Source organism: Scyliorhinus torazame, chromosome 6 (genome assembly GCF_047496885.1).
Source record: "Scyliorhinus torazame isolate Kashiwa2021f chromosome 6, sScyTor2.1, whole genome shotgun sequence".
In the NCBI taxonomy this organism is placed as follows: Eukaryota; Metazoa; Chordata; class Chondrichthyes; order Carcharhiniformes; family Scyliorhinidae; genus Scyliorhinus; species Scyliorhinus torazame.
The window spans coordinates 25,242,161-25,258,683 of NC_092712.1; the positions used below are offsets into that span (position 1 = coordinate 25,242,161).

Genomic DNA, 16,523 nt, shown 5'->3' on the forward strand with positions numbered 1-16,523 from the left:
AAATAATAAATAACAAAAATGAAAACTAACCCTAATTGGCAACTGCCTTGTCACAAGTAACACTCTCCAAAAATATAATTTAACAGTCCAATATATAATTATCTGTAGCAACGACCTATACATATTACACAGTATATATTAACAACCCTGAGAGTCCTTCTGGTTCCTCCTCCCCCCCCCCCCCCCCCCCCCCCCCCCCGATCCTGGGCTGCTGCTGCTGCCTTCTTTTTCCCATTCCATCTATCTTTCTGCGAGGTATTCGACGAACGGTTGCTACCGCCTGGTGAACCCTTGAGCCGACCCCCTTAGAACGAACTTAATCCGCTCTAGCTTTATAAACCCTGCCATGTCATTTATCCAGGTCTCCACCCCCGGGGGCTTGGCTTCTTTCCACATTAGCAATATCCTGCGCCGGGCTACTAGGGACGCAAAGGCCAAAACATCGGCCTCTCTCGCCTCCTGCACTCCCAGCTCTTGTGCAACCCCAAATATAGCCAACCCCCAGCTTGGTTCGACCCGGACCCCCACTACTTTTGAAAGCACCTTTGTCACCCCCATCCAAAACCCCTGTAGTGCCGGGCATGACCAAAACATATGGGTATGATTTGCTGGGCTTCTCGAGCACCTCGCACACCTATCCTCCACCCCAAAAAATTTACTGAGCCGTGCTCCAGTCATATGCGCCCTGTGTAATACCTTAAACTGAATCAGGCTTAGCCTGGCACACGAGGACGACGAGTTTACCCTGCTTAGGGCATCTGCCCACAGCCCCTCCTCGATCTCCTCCCCCAGCTCTTCTTCCCATTTCCCTTTTAGTTCATCTACCATAGTCTCCCCTTCGTCCCTCATCTCCCTATATATATCTGACACCTTACCATCCCCCACCCATGTCTCTGAGATCACTCTGTCCTGCACCTCTTGTGTCGGGAGCTGCGGGAATTCCCTCACCTGTTGCCTCGCAAAAGCCCTCAGTTGCATATACCTGAATGCATTCCCTTGGGGCAGCCCATATTTCTCGGTCAGCGCTCCCAGACTCGCGAACTTATACATTCCCATTTATAAACACCCATTTCTTAAAGGTACTCTCACATGACAATATGTTCAACCAACAAAGAAAGAAGTACAGGAACATGCAGACAGGGTTTGATGAAGTATGGAGGAGACTTTTTAAATATAAATTTTGAATACCCAATTCATTTTTTTCCAGTTAAGGAGCAATTTAGTGTGGCTAATCCACCTACCCTGCACATCTTTTGGTTTGCGGGGGCAGACCCACGCAAACACGGGGAGAATGTGCAAACTCCACACGGACAGTGACCCAGAATCGAACCTGGGACCTCGGCGTCGTGAGGCAGCAGTGCTAACCACTGCGCCACCGTGCTGCCCTAGCGTAGAGGAGACTTGAGTGGAATATAAACACCAGCAGAGACAATGTGGGCCGAATGGCCTGTTTCTGTTTAAATGATATGTAAACGTAGATTTGTGTTACATCCTCAGGGCTGAAGTTAGTCTGATTGGATAATAATGTCTTTGTTTCTCTTTTCCATCCTCCTTACATAGTGAAGCCCGTTTCATTGGCGGCGCATTCGCCGTCTTCAACATTCACTCCCTCCTCCAGCGCCGCACAGTGGCAGCTGTATGTACCCTCTAGAGTGGTGCGGCATGGTGGCACAGTGGTTAGCACAATTGCTTCACAGCTCCAGGGTCCCAGGTTCGATTCCGGCTTGGGTCACTGTCTGTGCGGAGTCTGCACATCCTCCCCGTGTGTGCATGGGTTTCCTCCGGGTGCTCCGGTTTCCTCCCACAGTCCAAAGATGTGCAGGTTAGGTGGGTTGGCCATGCTAAATTGCCCCTTCGTGTCCAAAGATGTGCAGGTTAGGTCTGGTTACGGGATAGGGTGGGGAAGTGGACCTTGGTAAGGGTGCTCTTTCAGAGGGTCGCTGCAGACTCGATGGGCCAAATGGCCTCCTTCTGCACTGTAGGGATGCTATGGGTTCTATGGATAGAGTGCCCTGTAGCAACTCATCAAGGTTCCTTTGACAGCGCCTTCCAAACACATGACCACCACCATCTTAGAAGGACAAGGGCAGCAGATACCTGGGAACCCCAACACCTGCAAGTTCCCTCCTCGGGCAGCACGGTAGCATGGTGGCTTCACAGCGCCAGGGTCCCAGGTTCGATTCCCTCTGGGTCACTGTCTGTGCGGAGTCTGCACGTTCTCCCCATGTCTGCGTGGGTTTCCTCCGGGTGCTCCGGTTTCCTCCCACAGTCCAAAGATGTGCAGGTTAGGTGGGTTGCCCATGATAAATTGCCCCTTAGTGTCCAAAAAGGTTAGGATGGGTTATTGGGTTACAGGGATTGGGTGGAGGATTGGGCTTAAGTGGGTCGGTGGAGACCTGATGGTCCGAAACGCCTCCTTCTGCACTGTATGTTCAATGTAAGTCACTCACCACCCTGACTTGGAAATATATCGCCGTTCCTTCACTGTCACTGGGTCAAAATCCTGGAACTCCCTCCCTAACAGCACGGTGGGTGTGCCTACACCACAAACACTGCAGCGGTTCAAGAAGGCAGCTCACCACCAACCTATTCAGGATATTTAAAGATGTGCAACAAATGCCATGAAATAAATGTTTACAGCGTTATTGGTGATTTTCTAATCCAAGGAGAGAATTCCTGAATCGAGAGGGTTTGGTGGATCAGCACTAACACAGCAACAGTTTCCTCACCTGCGTTAATATCCTGTGGTAGTCACCATCAAGTCCTGGGTCTTGTCAATTATATTATTTCCTCCACTACCTTTTTCCGTTTAGTAATTTCCTCTCCATAGGGGAGCTGAGGACAGACCTGGGGTTATGGGGATAGAGCAGAGGCGTGAGATTGATTGAATCGCTCGTTCAAAGAGCCGACATCGGCAGGATAGGCCAAATGGCCTGCTTCCGAAGAAATTCTTTGGCCGGAATTTTGTTCCCGTAATAGGAATCCAGACAATGGGTCTGAAAACAGAGGAAGCACCATTTCATCTCTCTGGAGCTTTGTTTTACAGGGAGCCAGACAAATAATTCATCACAATCTCAGCTGCTGTCCCTTTTAAGGCTCGTCGGCCCCCTCCAGGAGTTGCGGGCCAGTCAGAGGGCCTGTAGCTCAGCAGTGCCCACCGGGACCGGTGGCCACTGATGGGACTGCACCTGGAGGTAACGGCCGCCATGGAAGGAGCTCGCACTGGAAAATGGGGAGCCGCGGCAGGCCCTGGAGAGGGGGTGGGAAATGGCAGCACCACCGTAGAAGGTGGCCATTGGCACTGGGGGTATGCTGATAACCAAATAGGAGGGCCCAACCCTGATCCTGCGGGGAGATTTCCCCACCTTCTTTTTAATAAAAATTTTTTATTGAAGTTTTCACAAAATATCAACAACAAAATGAAAAAGGAACCCAATAGAATTAAATACAAAAAAAAATTAAACAACCCCCGTGCCCCCCTCCCCTCTGTACATAAATAATAAATTAACACCCCGAATTAACACATAGCAAACATAACAAATATATACACCCCCTCAGATACCCCAGCGTAGCCCCCCCCCGGTTGCTGCTGCCATTGACCAATGTCTATCGTTCCGCCAGGAAGTCTAGGATCGGCTGCCACCGCCTGAAGAACCCTTGTACCGACCCTCTCAAGGCAAATTTCACCCTCTCCAATTTAATGAACCCTGCCATATCGTTGATCCAGGATTCCACGCTTGGGGGCCTTGCGTCCTTCCACTGAAGAAGAATCCTCCGCCGGGCTACCAGGGACGCAAAGGCGAGAATACCGGCCTCTTTCGCCTCCTGCACCCCCGGCTCCCCTGCCACCCCAAATATTGCGAGCCCCCAGCCCGGCTTGACCCTGGAACCTACCACCCTCTACACCGACCTCGCAACGCCCTTCCAAAATTCCTCCAGCACTGGGCATGCCCAGGACATATGGGTGTGGTTTGCTGGGCTCCCTGAGCACCTAACACACCTGTCCTCGCACCCAAAACACCGGCTCATGCTTGTCCCAGTCATGTGTGCCCTGTGCAGCACCTTAAACTGTATGAGGCTGAGCCTCGCGCACGATGAGGAAGAGTTCACCCTCCCCAGGGCATCTGCCCACGTCCCTTCCTCAATTTCCTCTCCCAACTCCTCCTCCCATTTACCTTTTACCTCCACCACCGAGGCCTCGTCCTCCTCCTGCATCACCTGGTAAGTTGCCGAGATCTTCCCCTCTCCAACCCACCCCCCCGAGAGCACCCTGTCCTGGACCCTGCGTGGCAGCAGCAGCGGGAATTCCACCACTTGCCGCCTGGCAAACGCACTTACCTGTAGATACCTAAAGGTGTTTTTCCAGGGGGAGCCCATACATCTCCTCCAGCTCACCCAGGCTCGCGAACATCCCATCCAAAAACAGATCCCCCAACCTTCTTATCCATGTCCTGTGCCACCCCGAAAACCCTGTTCTCCCTGGGACGAACCGGTGGTTCCCCCGTATTGGGGTCCACACCGAGGCCCCCACTTCCCCCCTGTGCCGCCTCCACTGCCCCCAGATTTTGAGGGTAGCCACCACCACCGGGCTCATGGTATACCTCATTGGAGGGAGCGGCAGCGGCGCCGTTGCCAGCGCCTCCAGACTCGTACCCTCACAAGACGCCGTCTCCAGCCTCTTCCATGCAGCCCCCTCCCCCTCCATCACCCACTTGCGCACCATCGCCACATTGGCGGCCCAGTAGTACCCACAGAGGTTGGGCAGTGCCAGCCCCCCCATCCCTACTCCGCTCCAGGAACACCCTTCTCACCCTCGGAGTCCCTCGTGCCCACACAAATCCCGTTATGCTCCTGTTGACCCGCCTAAAGAAGGCCTTCGGGATAAGAATGGGGAGGCACTGGAACAGGAACAAAAACCTTGGGAGCACCGTCATCAGAACTGACTGCACCCTACCCGCCAGGGACAGCGGTAGCACGTCCCACCTCTTAAACTCCTCCTCCATTTGCTCCACCAGCCTTGTGAAATTAAGCCTATGCAGGGCCCTCCAGCTCCTGGCCACCTGGACCCCCAAATACCTGAAGCTCCTCTCCGCCCTTTTTAGTGGGAGCTCGCCAATCCCCCTCTCCTGGTCCCCTGGGTGAACCACGAACAGCTCGCTCTTCCCCATATTGACCTTGTACCCTGAGAAATCCCCGAACTCCCTGAGGATCCTCATTACCTCCGGCAATCCCCCCACCGGGTCCGCCACATATAGCAGCAAGTCGTCCGCATAGAGCGACACCCTATGCTCCTCCCCGCCCCGCACCAACCCCCTCCAGATCCTCGACTCTCTCAGTGCCATAGCCGGGGGTTCAATCGCCAGTGCGAAGAGCAGGGGGGTACAGGGGACACCCCGCCTCGTCCCTCAATGCAACTGAAAGTACTCAGACCTCCGCATGTTCGTGGCCACTCTCGCCATCGGGACCTCGTACAACAGCCTAACCCACCTGACGTACCACTCCCCAAACCCGCACCTCCTACAAGTACCCCCACTCTACCCTATCGAAGGCTTTCTCAGCGTCCATCGCTGCCATTATATCCACCTCCCCCTCCCTCGCCGGCATCATAATAACGTTCAGGAGCCTCCGCACATTCGCGTTCAACTGCCTCCCCTTCACGAACCCCATCTGTCTTCATGGATCACCTGCGGCACCCAGTCCTCAATCCTCGTGGCTAAGACCTTCGCCAGCACCTTGGCATCTACATTTAACAGTGAAATCGGTCTGTAAGACCCACACTGCAGGGGATCCTTGTCCCGCTTCAGGATCAAGGAGATCAGTGCCCGGGACATCGTCGGGGGCAAGGCCCCCCCCTCCCTTGCCTCATTGAAGGTCCTAACTAGCATTGGGCCCAACAGGTCCATATATTTGTTATAGAACTCGACCGGGGAACCGTCCGGCCCCGGTGCCTTCCCCGCCTGCATGCTCCCTATCCCTTTGATCAGCTCCTCCAGCCCAATCGGGGCCCCTAATCCCGCCACCAGTCCCTCCTCCACCTTCGGGAACCTCAATTGGTCCAGAAAGAGGCCCATCCCTCCCTCCTTCAGTGGGGGCTCGGACTGATACAGTTCCTCATCAAAGCCCCTGAAGACCCCATTGGTGCCAACCCCACTCCGCACCACGCTCCCTCCCCTGTCCTTAACTCCCCCGATCTCCCTAGCTGCGTCCCGCTTCCGAAGCTGATGCGCCAGCATCCGGCTTGCCTTTTCCCCATATTCATAAACCGCCCCCTGGGCCTTCCTCCACTGCGCCTCTGCCTTCCTGGTGGTCAACAGGTCGAATTCGGCCTGGAGGCTGCGCCTCTTCCTCAACAATCCTTCCTCGGGCATCTCCGCATACCTCCTGTCTACCCTCACCATCTCCCCCACCAGCCTCTCCCTCTCCCCCCGCTCCCTCCGCTCCTTGTGGGCCCTAATGGAGATCAGTTCTCCCCTAACCACCACCTTCAGTGCCTCCCATACCATCTCCACTCGGACCTCCCCGTTATCGTTGGCTTCCAGGTATCTCTCTATACTTCCTCGGACCCGCTCGCTCACCACCTCGTCTGCCAACAGCCCCACCTCCAGGCGCCACAACGGCGCTGGTCCCTCTCCTCCCCCAGCTCCAAGTCCACCCAATGCGGGGCGTGGTCCGAAATGGCTATTGCCGAATACTCGGTATCCTCTACTCTTGCTGTCAGTGCCCTGCTCATAATAAAAAAGTTGATTCGGGAATAAGCCTTATGGACATGTGAGAAGAATGAAAATTCCCTAGCCCCCGGCCTTGCAAATCTCCAAGGGTCCACCCCTCCCATTTGGTCCATAAACCCCCTCAGCACTTTAGCCGCCGCCGGCTTCCTACCCGTCCTAGACCTGGAGCGATCCAGTGCCGGATGCAACACCGCGTTAAAGTCTCCCCCCCCCCCCCCCATTATCATGCCCCCAAGTCCGGGATCCGACCCAACATGCGCCGCATAAAACCCGCATTGTCCCAGTTCGGAGCATACACATTGACCAGTACCACCCTCTCTCCCTGCAACTTACCACTTACCATTATGTACCTACCGCCATTATCTGCCACAATGCTCGACGCCTCGAACGACACCTTCTTTCCCACCAAGATCGCCACCCCTCGATTTTTGGCATCTAGCCCCGAGTTAAACACCTGACCTACACACCCCTTCCTCAATCTTACCTGGTCTGCCACCTTCAGGTGTGTCTCCTGGAGCATGACCACATCCGCCTTCATCCCCTTCAGATGCGCGAACACCTGGGCCCACTTGACAGGCCCATTCAGTCCCCTTACGTTCCAGGTTATCAGCCGGATCAGGGGGCTACCCGCCCCCCTCCCCCGCTGTGGTAGTATGTATTGGGGGTCATGTGGGACTGGAAGCCCTAATGTCATTGGCTGACAGATCCCGGGTCCTGGTTGGCCGTTGACCTCAAGCTCCGCCCTGAAGGCGGAGTATAAGAAGCCGGTGTCTTCCCCCGCAGGCCAGTTTACTGTCGAGCTGCTGGGGAACAGACACGCTTAATAAAGCCTCATCGACTTCACTCTATTCGTCTCATGGAGTCTTTGTGCGCTACACCCGCCGACTAGCCATAACCCCTCCTCGGCCAGCCACGCGCCCGCACCCCACGCCCGGCCCGTTCCCCACAGCGGCATACCCCCGTCCCAACCCCCCTACTCGCTCCAGCTCCCCCTTGACCATACCAGCAGCAACCCGGACCCCTCCTAGGTGCTTTGCTCCCCCCATTGCACTCCCACAAGTCAGCTGACTCCTGCTGACCCCGGCCACTCCCGCCTCTCCTTCGACTCCTCCCATTGTGGGACATCCCCTCCTCCTCCATTACCCATCAGAGGGCTCTCCGCCTCCCCCTTCCATCCCAAGCGCGGGAAACAACCCTCGCTTCCCCGCCCCGCCCCCTCCAGCCTTCAGCGTGGGAAAAAACCCGCGCTTTCCACCTGCCCGGCCCCGCCACCTCTGTCGCAGCACCTTTTACAGGCCCGGTCCCCTCACCCCCGACTCGGGCCCCCCCCTCCCCCGCGGGGCCCCATCCCCCCTACCGGCCATCAACCCCTACTCCATTTACTTGCCCCCCTCCAAGAGCCCACCCGACAGACCCAACCAAATCAGTGCCCAACCCACCCTAACCACCCTCATCGAACCAAACAGAAATAAGGGCAAAGAACCCCCCCCTCAAAGTGTAACACACCAACAACAATCCCCGACCACCCATCCCGACCCTCAGTTTGTGTCCAGCTTCTCGGCCTGAACAAAGGCCCACGCCTCCTCCGGAGACTCAAAATAATGGTGCCGGTCCTTGTAGGTGACCCACAGTTGCGCCGGCTGCAGCATGCCAAACTGCACCCCCTTCCTGTGCAGCACCGCCTTCGCTCGATTGTACCCGGCCCTCTTCTTCGCCACCTCCACGCTCCAGTCCTGATATATACGAACCTCCGCGTTCTCCCAGCTGCTGCTCCTCTCTTTCTTGGCCCACCTGAGCACGCACTACCGAACAGCGAACCGATGAAACCTCACCAGCACCGCCCACAGCGGCTCGTTAGCCTTGGGCCTCCTCACCAGCACTCTATGGGCCCCTTCCAGCTCCAGGGGCCCCTGGAAGGACCCTGCTCCCATCAGCGAGTTTAGCATGGTGACCACATAGGCCCCCATGTCCGGCCCCTCCAGCCCCTCCGGGAGGCCCAGAATCCGCAGATTCTTCCGCCTCGACCGATTGTCCATCTCCTCGAACCGTTCCTGCCATTTCTTGTGGAGCATCTCGTGCGCCTCCACCTTTATCGCCAGGACTAAGATCCCGTCCTCATTATTGGAGATCTTTTGTCGGACCTCGCGGATCGCCACCCCCTGGGCCGTCTGGGTCTCCAGCAGCTTATCGATGGAAGCCTTCATCGGCTCCAGCAGGTCCACATTGAGCTCCCTGAAGCAGCGCTGGATAACCTCCTGCTGCTCCTGCGCACACTGCATCCACGCTGCCTGGTCCCCGCCCGCCGCCATCTTGCTCTTCTTCCTTCGCACTTTCTTTGGGTCCACCACCACTTTTTTAGTCGCCCCGCTCCTGGTCCAAGCCACACGCTGTCGGGGGAATGTTGCAGTCTTCCCACACCGGGAAATGTTGAAAAAATGCCGTTAGGGGCCCTGAAAAGAGCCCAAAAGTCCGTTCCAAGCGGGAGCTGCCGAAAGTGGGACTTAGCTCCGCATGGCCGCAACCGGAAGTCAGATTTCCCTACCTGACTGAATGCCAACAATGGTGGGAAGGGGCCGTAATTGTATCACTTAAAGAGCTTAATTGGCCACTGGGAAAGAGAGCTTTCCGCCACCTTCCCTACAGCGGGCACCTTGGCACAGGCACACCAACCCCACCCCCAAATCGTCTTCACCATTTCACAGGCCTCCCTGCCCCCCAACCTTTCCACGGGGTTCTGGTTAAGGTTAACCCTGTGTTGCTCCTACGAGGACAATTTTGCGATTTAACCCAGCACGTGGCCCATTGGGATAGAGTTGTCAGCCCAGGATGGTGCTTGTGGGTCTTGTCGAGTTAAGGGGTGACCCCATGCTGAGCGTGGACCTCCTGAGGAGCCCATCTTGGCTTGGCAGCTGTAGCGGGAGTTGAAAGTCTCGAGTCCAGGGGAGATTCCTAACTCTGTCTTCACATTCCCCCGCAGGAGTGGTGTTCCCAACTTCTGCGCAGTGTCCTTGGCTCTGCATGAAATGGGTTACAAAACACACGGACTGCGGCTGGACAGTGGAGACCTGGTACAGCAGTCTTTAAAGATCCGCATCACATTACAGGCCTGTGCTAAGGAGTAAGTCTGACCAGCCATACTCACCTCCAATCCTCGTTTTGTCTTATTCCCAAATCTCTCCCCTCATATTAAATGATCTGGTTAACGATGAACTGCTTTTACCCTCAGATTCGGAGTATCGTGGTTTTCAGAAATACCCATTATCATCAGCAATGGTGTCAGTGAAAAGGATCTTATAAACTTACAGAACCAGGTAAGAGTAACGCACCAATCAGAGGCGAGAGTGATGCACCCACGGCGACAGCTGAGAGGGTCTCACCTGTCTGCATGTCATTTCGACCTGCCTTCTCTCGCCCCCTTCACTCAAACCCTCCTGCCCCTCACTTAAACCCTCCTGCCCCTTCCCTCTCCCGTCACTCAACCCACATACTCACCTGGGGGGCACGGTAGCACAAGGGGGGGGGGGGGGTGCAGAGCAGCACAGTGGTTAGCACGGTTGCTTCACAGCTCCAGGGTCCCAGGTTCGATTCCCAGCTTGGGTCACTGTCTGTGCGGAGTCTGCACATCCTCCCCGTGTGTGCGTGGGTTTCCTCCGGGTGCTCCGGTTTCCTCCCACAAGTCCAAAGATGTGCAGGTTAGGTGGATTGGCCATGATAAATTGCCCCTTAGTGTCCAAAAGGTTAGGTGGGGTTACTGGGTTACGGGGATAGAGAGAGGTGTGAGCCAGGATTGGCAGCTAAACGTTCCAGGATTTAGATGTTTCAGGCGGGATAGAGGGGGATGTAAAAGGGGTGGCGGAGTTGCGCTACTGGTTAGGGAGAATATCACAGCTGTACTACGGGAGGACACCTCAGAGGGCAGTGAGGCTATATGGGAGAGATCAGGAATAAGAAGGGTGCAGTCACAATGTTGGGGGTTTACTACAGGCCTCCCAACAGCCAGCGGGAGATAGAGGAGCAGATAGGTAGACAGATTTTGGAAAAGAGTAAAAACAACAGGGTTGTTGTGATGGGAGACTTCAGCTTCCCCAATATTGACTGGGACTCACTTAGTGCCAGGGGCTTAGACGGGGCAGAGTTTGTAAGGAGCATCCAGGAGGGCTTCTTAAAACAATATGTAGACAGTCCAACTAGGGAAGGGGCTGTACTGGACCTGGTTTTGGGGAATGGGCCCGCCCAGGTGGTAGAAGTTTCAGTAGGGGAGCATTTCGGGAACAGTGACCACAATTCAGTAAGTTTTAAAGTGCTGGTGGACAAGGATAAGAGTGGTCCTAGGGTGAATGTGCTAAATTGGGGGAAGGCTAATTATAACAATATTAGGTGGGAACTGAAGAACCTAGATTGGGGGTGGATGTTTGAGGGTAAATCAACATCTGACATGTGGGAGGCTTTCAAGTGTCAGTTGAAAGGAATTCAGGACCGGCATGGTCCTGTGAGGAAGAAGGATAAATACGGCAATTTTCGGGAACCTTGGATAATGAGAGATATTGTAGGCCTTGTGAAAAAGAAAAAGGAGGCATTTGTCAGGGCGAAAAGGCTGGGGACAGACGAAGCCTGTGTGGAATATAAGGAAAGTAGGAAGGAACTTAAGCAAGGAGTCAGGAGGTCTAGAAGGGGTCACAAAAAGTCATTGGCAAATAGGGTTAAGGAAAGTCCCAAGGCTTTTTACACGTACATAAAAAGCAAGAGGGTAGCCAGGGAAAGGGTTGGCCCACTGAAGGATAGGCAAGGGAATCTATGTGTGGAGCCAGAGGAAATGGGCGAGGTACTAAATGAATACTTTGCCTCAGTATTCACCAAAGAGAAGGAATTGGTGGATGTTGAGTCTGGAGAAGGGTGTGTAGATAGCCTGGGTCACATTGAGATCCAAAAATACGAGGTGTTGGGCGCCTTGAAAAATATTAAGGTAGAGAAGTTCCCAGGGCCTGATGGGATCTACCCCAGAATACTGAAGGAGGCTAGAGAGGAAATTGCTGAGGCCTTGACAGAAATCTTTGGATCCTCACTGTCTTCAGGTAATGTCCCAGAGGACTGGAGAACAGCCAATGTTGTTCCTCTGTTTAAGAAGGGTAGCAAGGATAATCCAGGGAACTACAGGCCGGTGAACCTTACTTCAATGGTAGGGAAATGACTGGAGAAAATTCTTCGAGACAGGATCTACTCCCATTTGGAAGCAAATGGACGTATTAGTGAGAGGCAGCATGGTTTTGTCAAGGGGCGGTCGTGTCTCACTAACTTGATAGAGTTTTTCGAAGAGGTCACAAAGATGATTGATGCAGGTTGGGCAGTGGATGTTGTCTATATGGACTTCAGTAAGGCCTTTGACAAGGTCCCTCATGGTAGACTAGTACAAAAGGTGAAGTCACACGGGATCAGGGCTGAGCTGGCAAGGTGGACACAGAACTGGCTAGGTCATAGAAGGCAGAGAGTAGCAATGGAAGGGTGCTTTTCTAATTGGAGGGCTGTGACTAGTGGTGTTCTGCAGGGATCAGTGCTGGGACCTTTGCTGTTTGTTGTATATATAAATGATTTGGAGGAAAATGTAACTGGTCTGATTAGTAAGTTTGCAGATGACACAAAGGTTGGTGGAATTGCGGATAGCGATGAGGACTGTCAGAGGATACAGCAGGATTTAGATTGTTTGGAGACTTGGGCGGAGAGATGGCAAATGGAGTTTAATCCGGACAAATGTGAGGTCATGAGTATTGTGTTCAGTTTTGGTCTCCTTACCTGAGAAAGGACATATTGGCACTGGAGGGAGTGCAGAGGAGATTCACTAGGTTGATCCCAGAGTTGAGGGGATTAGATTATGACGAGAGGTTGAGTAGACTGGGACTGTACTCATTGGAATTTAGAAGGATGCGGGGGGATCTTATTGAGACATATAAAATTATGAAGGGGGAGACTTCCGGGTGCGGCGATGACCAGCTATGATGATCGGCAGCTCCCGGTGGAACGGACTTTTGGGCTCTTAATAGGAGCCCCAACGGCAATTTAAACGGCCAAAAACACTGTGCGGTAAACCAGAAGGGAATCCCCCCGGACACGCATGGATAAGGGAGAGGATAGCTGCCGGATTGCGGAGGATCCTCTGGAGCAGCGGCAAGGAAGGCAAGCTCAAAGCAAGATGGCGTCGGAAGGTGGCCGTTTGTTATGGGGCCCGGACCAACAAGAGTTCATGCGGCGCTGTGTGGAAGAACTGAAAAAGGAGTTGAAGAAGGAGCTGTTGGCCCCGATATTACAGGCAATTGAAGGGCTAAAGGAGGAGCAGAAGACCCAAGAGCAGGAGCTTCGGGTCGTGAAGGCAAAGGCTGCTGAAAATGAAGACGAAATACAGGGCCTGGTGGTGAAGACAGAGACGCACGAGGCACAGCACAAAAGGTGTGTGGAAAGGCTGGAAGTACTGGAGAATAATTCGAGGACGAAGAATTTAGGGGTTCTGGGTCTTCCTGAAGGCGCAGAAGGGGCGGACGTCGGGACATATGTGAGCACGATGCTTCACTCGCTAATGGGATCGGAGGCCCCGACGGGCCCTTTGGAGGTGGAGGGAGCTTATCGAGTTTTGGACCGAAGACCGAGGGCTGGAGAAATACCTCGAGCTATAGTGGTGAGGTTTCTCCGTTATAATGACAGAGAGACGGTCCTCAGATGGGCAAAGAAAACTCGGAGCTGTAGGTGGGAGAACGCGGTGATCCGCGTATACCAGGATTAGAGTGCGGAGGTGGCGAGAAGGAGGGCAAGTTTTAATCGGGCTAAGGCGGTGCTTCACAAAAAGAAGACCCAGTTTGGAATGTTGCAACCGGCGAGATTGTGGGTCACACACCAAGGGAAGCACCACTACTTTGAGACGGCAGAAGAGGCGTGGACATTCATTGTGGACGAGAAGCTGGAATAGTCTGGCGAGAGAAAGAACTTTTGGGACAAAGTGGTGGGGTGATTATGTGGGGTGAGGGAAAAGGGAGGGGGGGATGATTTTTCAATTTGTTAATCTTGCAATCCTGTAACTTTTCTCTCTTCCCCATGTTGGGGGGGGGGGGGCGGGGGGGGGGGGGGGTTGGAGAGTATGAGGAACTGTGGGCGCCGGTTATTAGGGGCGGGGCCGAGTGGGAAGCGCGTGCTTTGTTCCTGCGCTATGGTAATTATGGCGGGAACAGGGACGCAGGAAGGAGGGGGCCTCGCACAGTGGGGGCCGAGGACAAGGGGGGAAGCCGAGGTCAGCCAGAGTCCGCTGACTTCTGGGAGCAACATGGGGGGTGCAACTACGCTAGAAAGGGATCTAGCGGAGGGGGGGGGGGAGGGGGGGGGGGGGTGTTAACTGGGTTGCTGCTGCTAAGGAGAAGGGGGAGCTGTTATGGGGTAGGGTGGTCGGGGCAGGAGGGTGCCGTCGGGGGGATACACGGGTACGTGGGAACCAGGTGAGGAGCTGGGTTAAAAAAGGGGATGGCTAGTCGACAAGGGGGGGGGGTAAAGAGCCCCCCAACCCGGCTGATCACGTGGAACGTGAGAGGGCTGAACGGGCCGATTAAAAGGGCACGGGTACTCGCACACCTAAAGAAATTAAAGGCAGATGTGGTTATGCTGCAGGAGACGCATTTGAAACTGATAGACCAGGTCAGACTACGCAAAGGATGGGTGGGGCAGGTGTTTCATTCGGGGTTAGATGCAAAGAACAGGGGGTGGCTATATTAGTGGGGAAACGGGTACTGTTTGAGGCAAAGACCATAGTGGCAGATAGTGTGGGTAGATACGTGATGGTGAGTGGCAGATTGCAAAGGGAGGCGGTGGTTCTAGTGAACGTATACGCCCCGAACTGGGATGATGCAAATTTTATGAGCCGTATGTTGGGACGTATCCCGGACCTGGAGGCGGGAAAGTTGGTAATGGGGGGAGACTTCAATACGGTGCTTGATCCAGGGCTGGACAGATCGAGGTCCAGGACCGGGAGGAGGCCAGCAGCGGCCAGGGTGCTCAAGGACTTCATGGAACAGATGGGAGGAGTAGACCCCTGGAGATTTAGTAGGCCTAGGAGTAAGGAGTTCTCATTTTTCTCCCATGTCCACAAAGTATACTCACGGATAGACTTTTTTGTCTTGGGAAGGGCACTGATTCCGAAGGTGACAGGGACGGAATATACGGCCATAGCTATTTCGGACCACGCTCCACATTGGGTAGACCTGGAGGCAGGAGAGGAAAAAGAACAGCACCCACTCTGGAGAATGGATATGGGCCTATTGGCGGATGAGGGGGTATGTTTAAGGGAGAGGGGGTGCATTGAAAGGTACTTGAAGCTTAATGACAATGGAGAGGTTCAGGTGGGAGTGGTCTGGGAGGCGTTGAAGGCGGTGGTTAGAGGGGAACTGATATCCATAAGGGCACATAAAGGGAAGCAAGAGGGTAAAGAAAGGGAGCGATTGCTGAAAGAACTTTTGAGGGTGGACAGGCAATATGCGGCGGCACCGGAGGAGGGACTGTACAGGGAAAGGCAAAGGCTACATGTAGAATTTGACCTGCTGACCATGGGTAAGGCAGAGGCACAGTGGAGGAGGGCACAGGGTGTACAGTATGAGTATGGAGAGAAGGCAAGTCGGCTACTGGCCCACCAATTGAGGAAGAGGGGAGCAGCGAGGGAGATAGGTGGGGTGAGAGATGAGGAGGGAGAGATGGAACGGGGAGCGGAGAGAGTGAACGGGGTGTTCAAGGCATTTTATGAGAGGTTATATAAGGCTCAGCCCCCGGAAGGGAAGGAGGGAATGATGTGTTTCTTGGATCAGCTGGAATTCCCTAAGGTGGAGGACCAGGAGAGGGCGGGACTGGGAGCACAGATTGAGATGGAGGAGGTGGTAAAAGGGATTGGGAGCATGCAGGCGGGGAAGGCCCCGGGACCGGATGGATTCCCGGTGGAATTTTATAGGAAGTATAAGGACTTACTGGCCCCGCTTTTGACGAGAACCTTTAATGAGGCTAGTGAAAGGGGGCAGCTGCCCCCGACTATGTCGGAGGCAACGATATCGCTCCTTTTGAAGAAGGAAAAAGACCCGCTGCAGTGTGGGTCCTACAGGCCTATTTCCCTTTTAAATGTAGATGCTAAGCTCTTGGCCAAGGTGATGGCGACGAGGATAGAGGACTGTGTCCCGGGGGTGGTCCACGAGGATCAAACTGGGTTCGTTAAGGGGAGACAGCTGAACACGAACATACGGAGGTTGCTAGGGGTAATGATGATGCCCCCACCAGAGGGGGAGGCGGAGATAGTGGTGGCGATGGACGCCGAGAAAGCATTCGACAGAGTGGAGTGGGATTATCTGTGGGAGGTGCTGAGGAGATTTGGTTTTGGAGAAGGGTATATCGGATGGGTACAGCTGCTGTATAGGGCCCCGGTGGCGAGCGTGGTCACGAACAGACAGAGGTCTGATTACTTCCGTCTTCATAGAGGGACGAGGCAGGGGTGTCCCCTGTCTCCGTTACTGTTTGCATTGGCGATTGAGCCCCTGGCCATAGCACTGAGGGGCTCCAGGAAGTGGAGGGGAGTGCTCAGGGGAGGAGAAGAACACCGGGTATCCTTGTATGCAGATGATTTATTGCTGTATGTTGCGGACCCAGTGGAGGGGATGCCTGAGATAATGCAGACACTCAGGGAGTTTGGGGGAATTTTCGGGGTACAAATTGAATATGGGTAAGAGTGAGTTGTTTGTGGTGCATCCGGGGGAGCAGAGCAGGGGAATAGATGACTTACCGCTGAGG

General features: G+C 54.4%; 1 protein-coding gene across 2 annotated transcripts in view; it reads left to right on the forward strand.

Annotated features, from left to right (window-relative positions):
• The window catches only part of naprt (nicotinate phosphoribosyltransferase), an 84,235-nt gene that overhangs the window by 46,727 nt on the left and 20,985 nt on the right, over nucleotides 1–16,523 (forward strand). For both annotated transcript variants that reach the window (XM_072508047.1, XM_072508048.1), the window contains exons 7-8: nucleotides 9,706–9,846; nucleotides 9,955–10,039. In XM_072508047.1, the coding sequence (XP_072364148.1) occupies nucleotides 9,706–9,846; nucleotides 9,955–10,039 (226 nt within the window). The remainder of the gene's footprint in view (nucleotides 1–9,705; nucleotides 9,847–9,954; nucleotides 10,040–16,523) is intronic.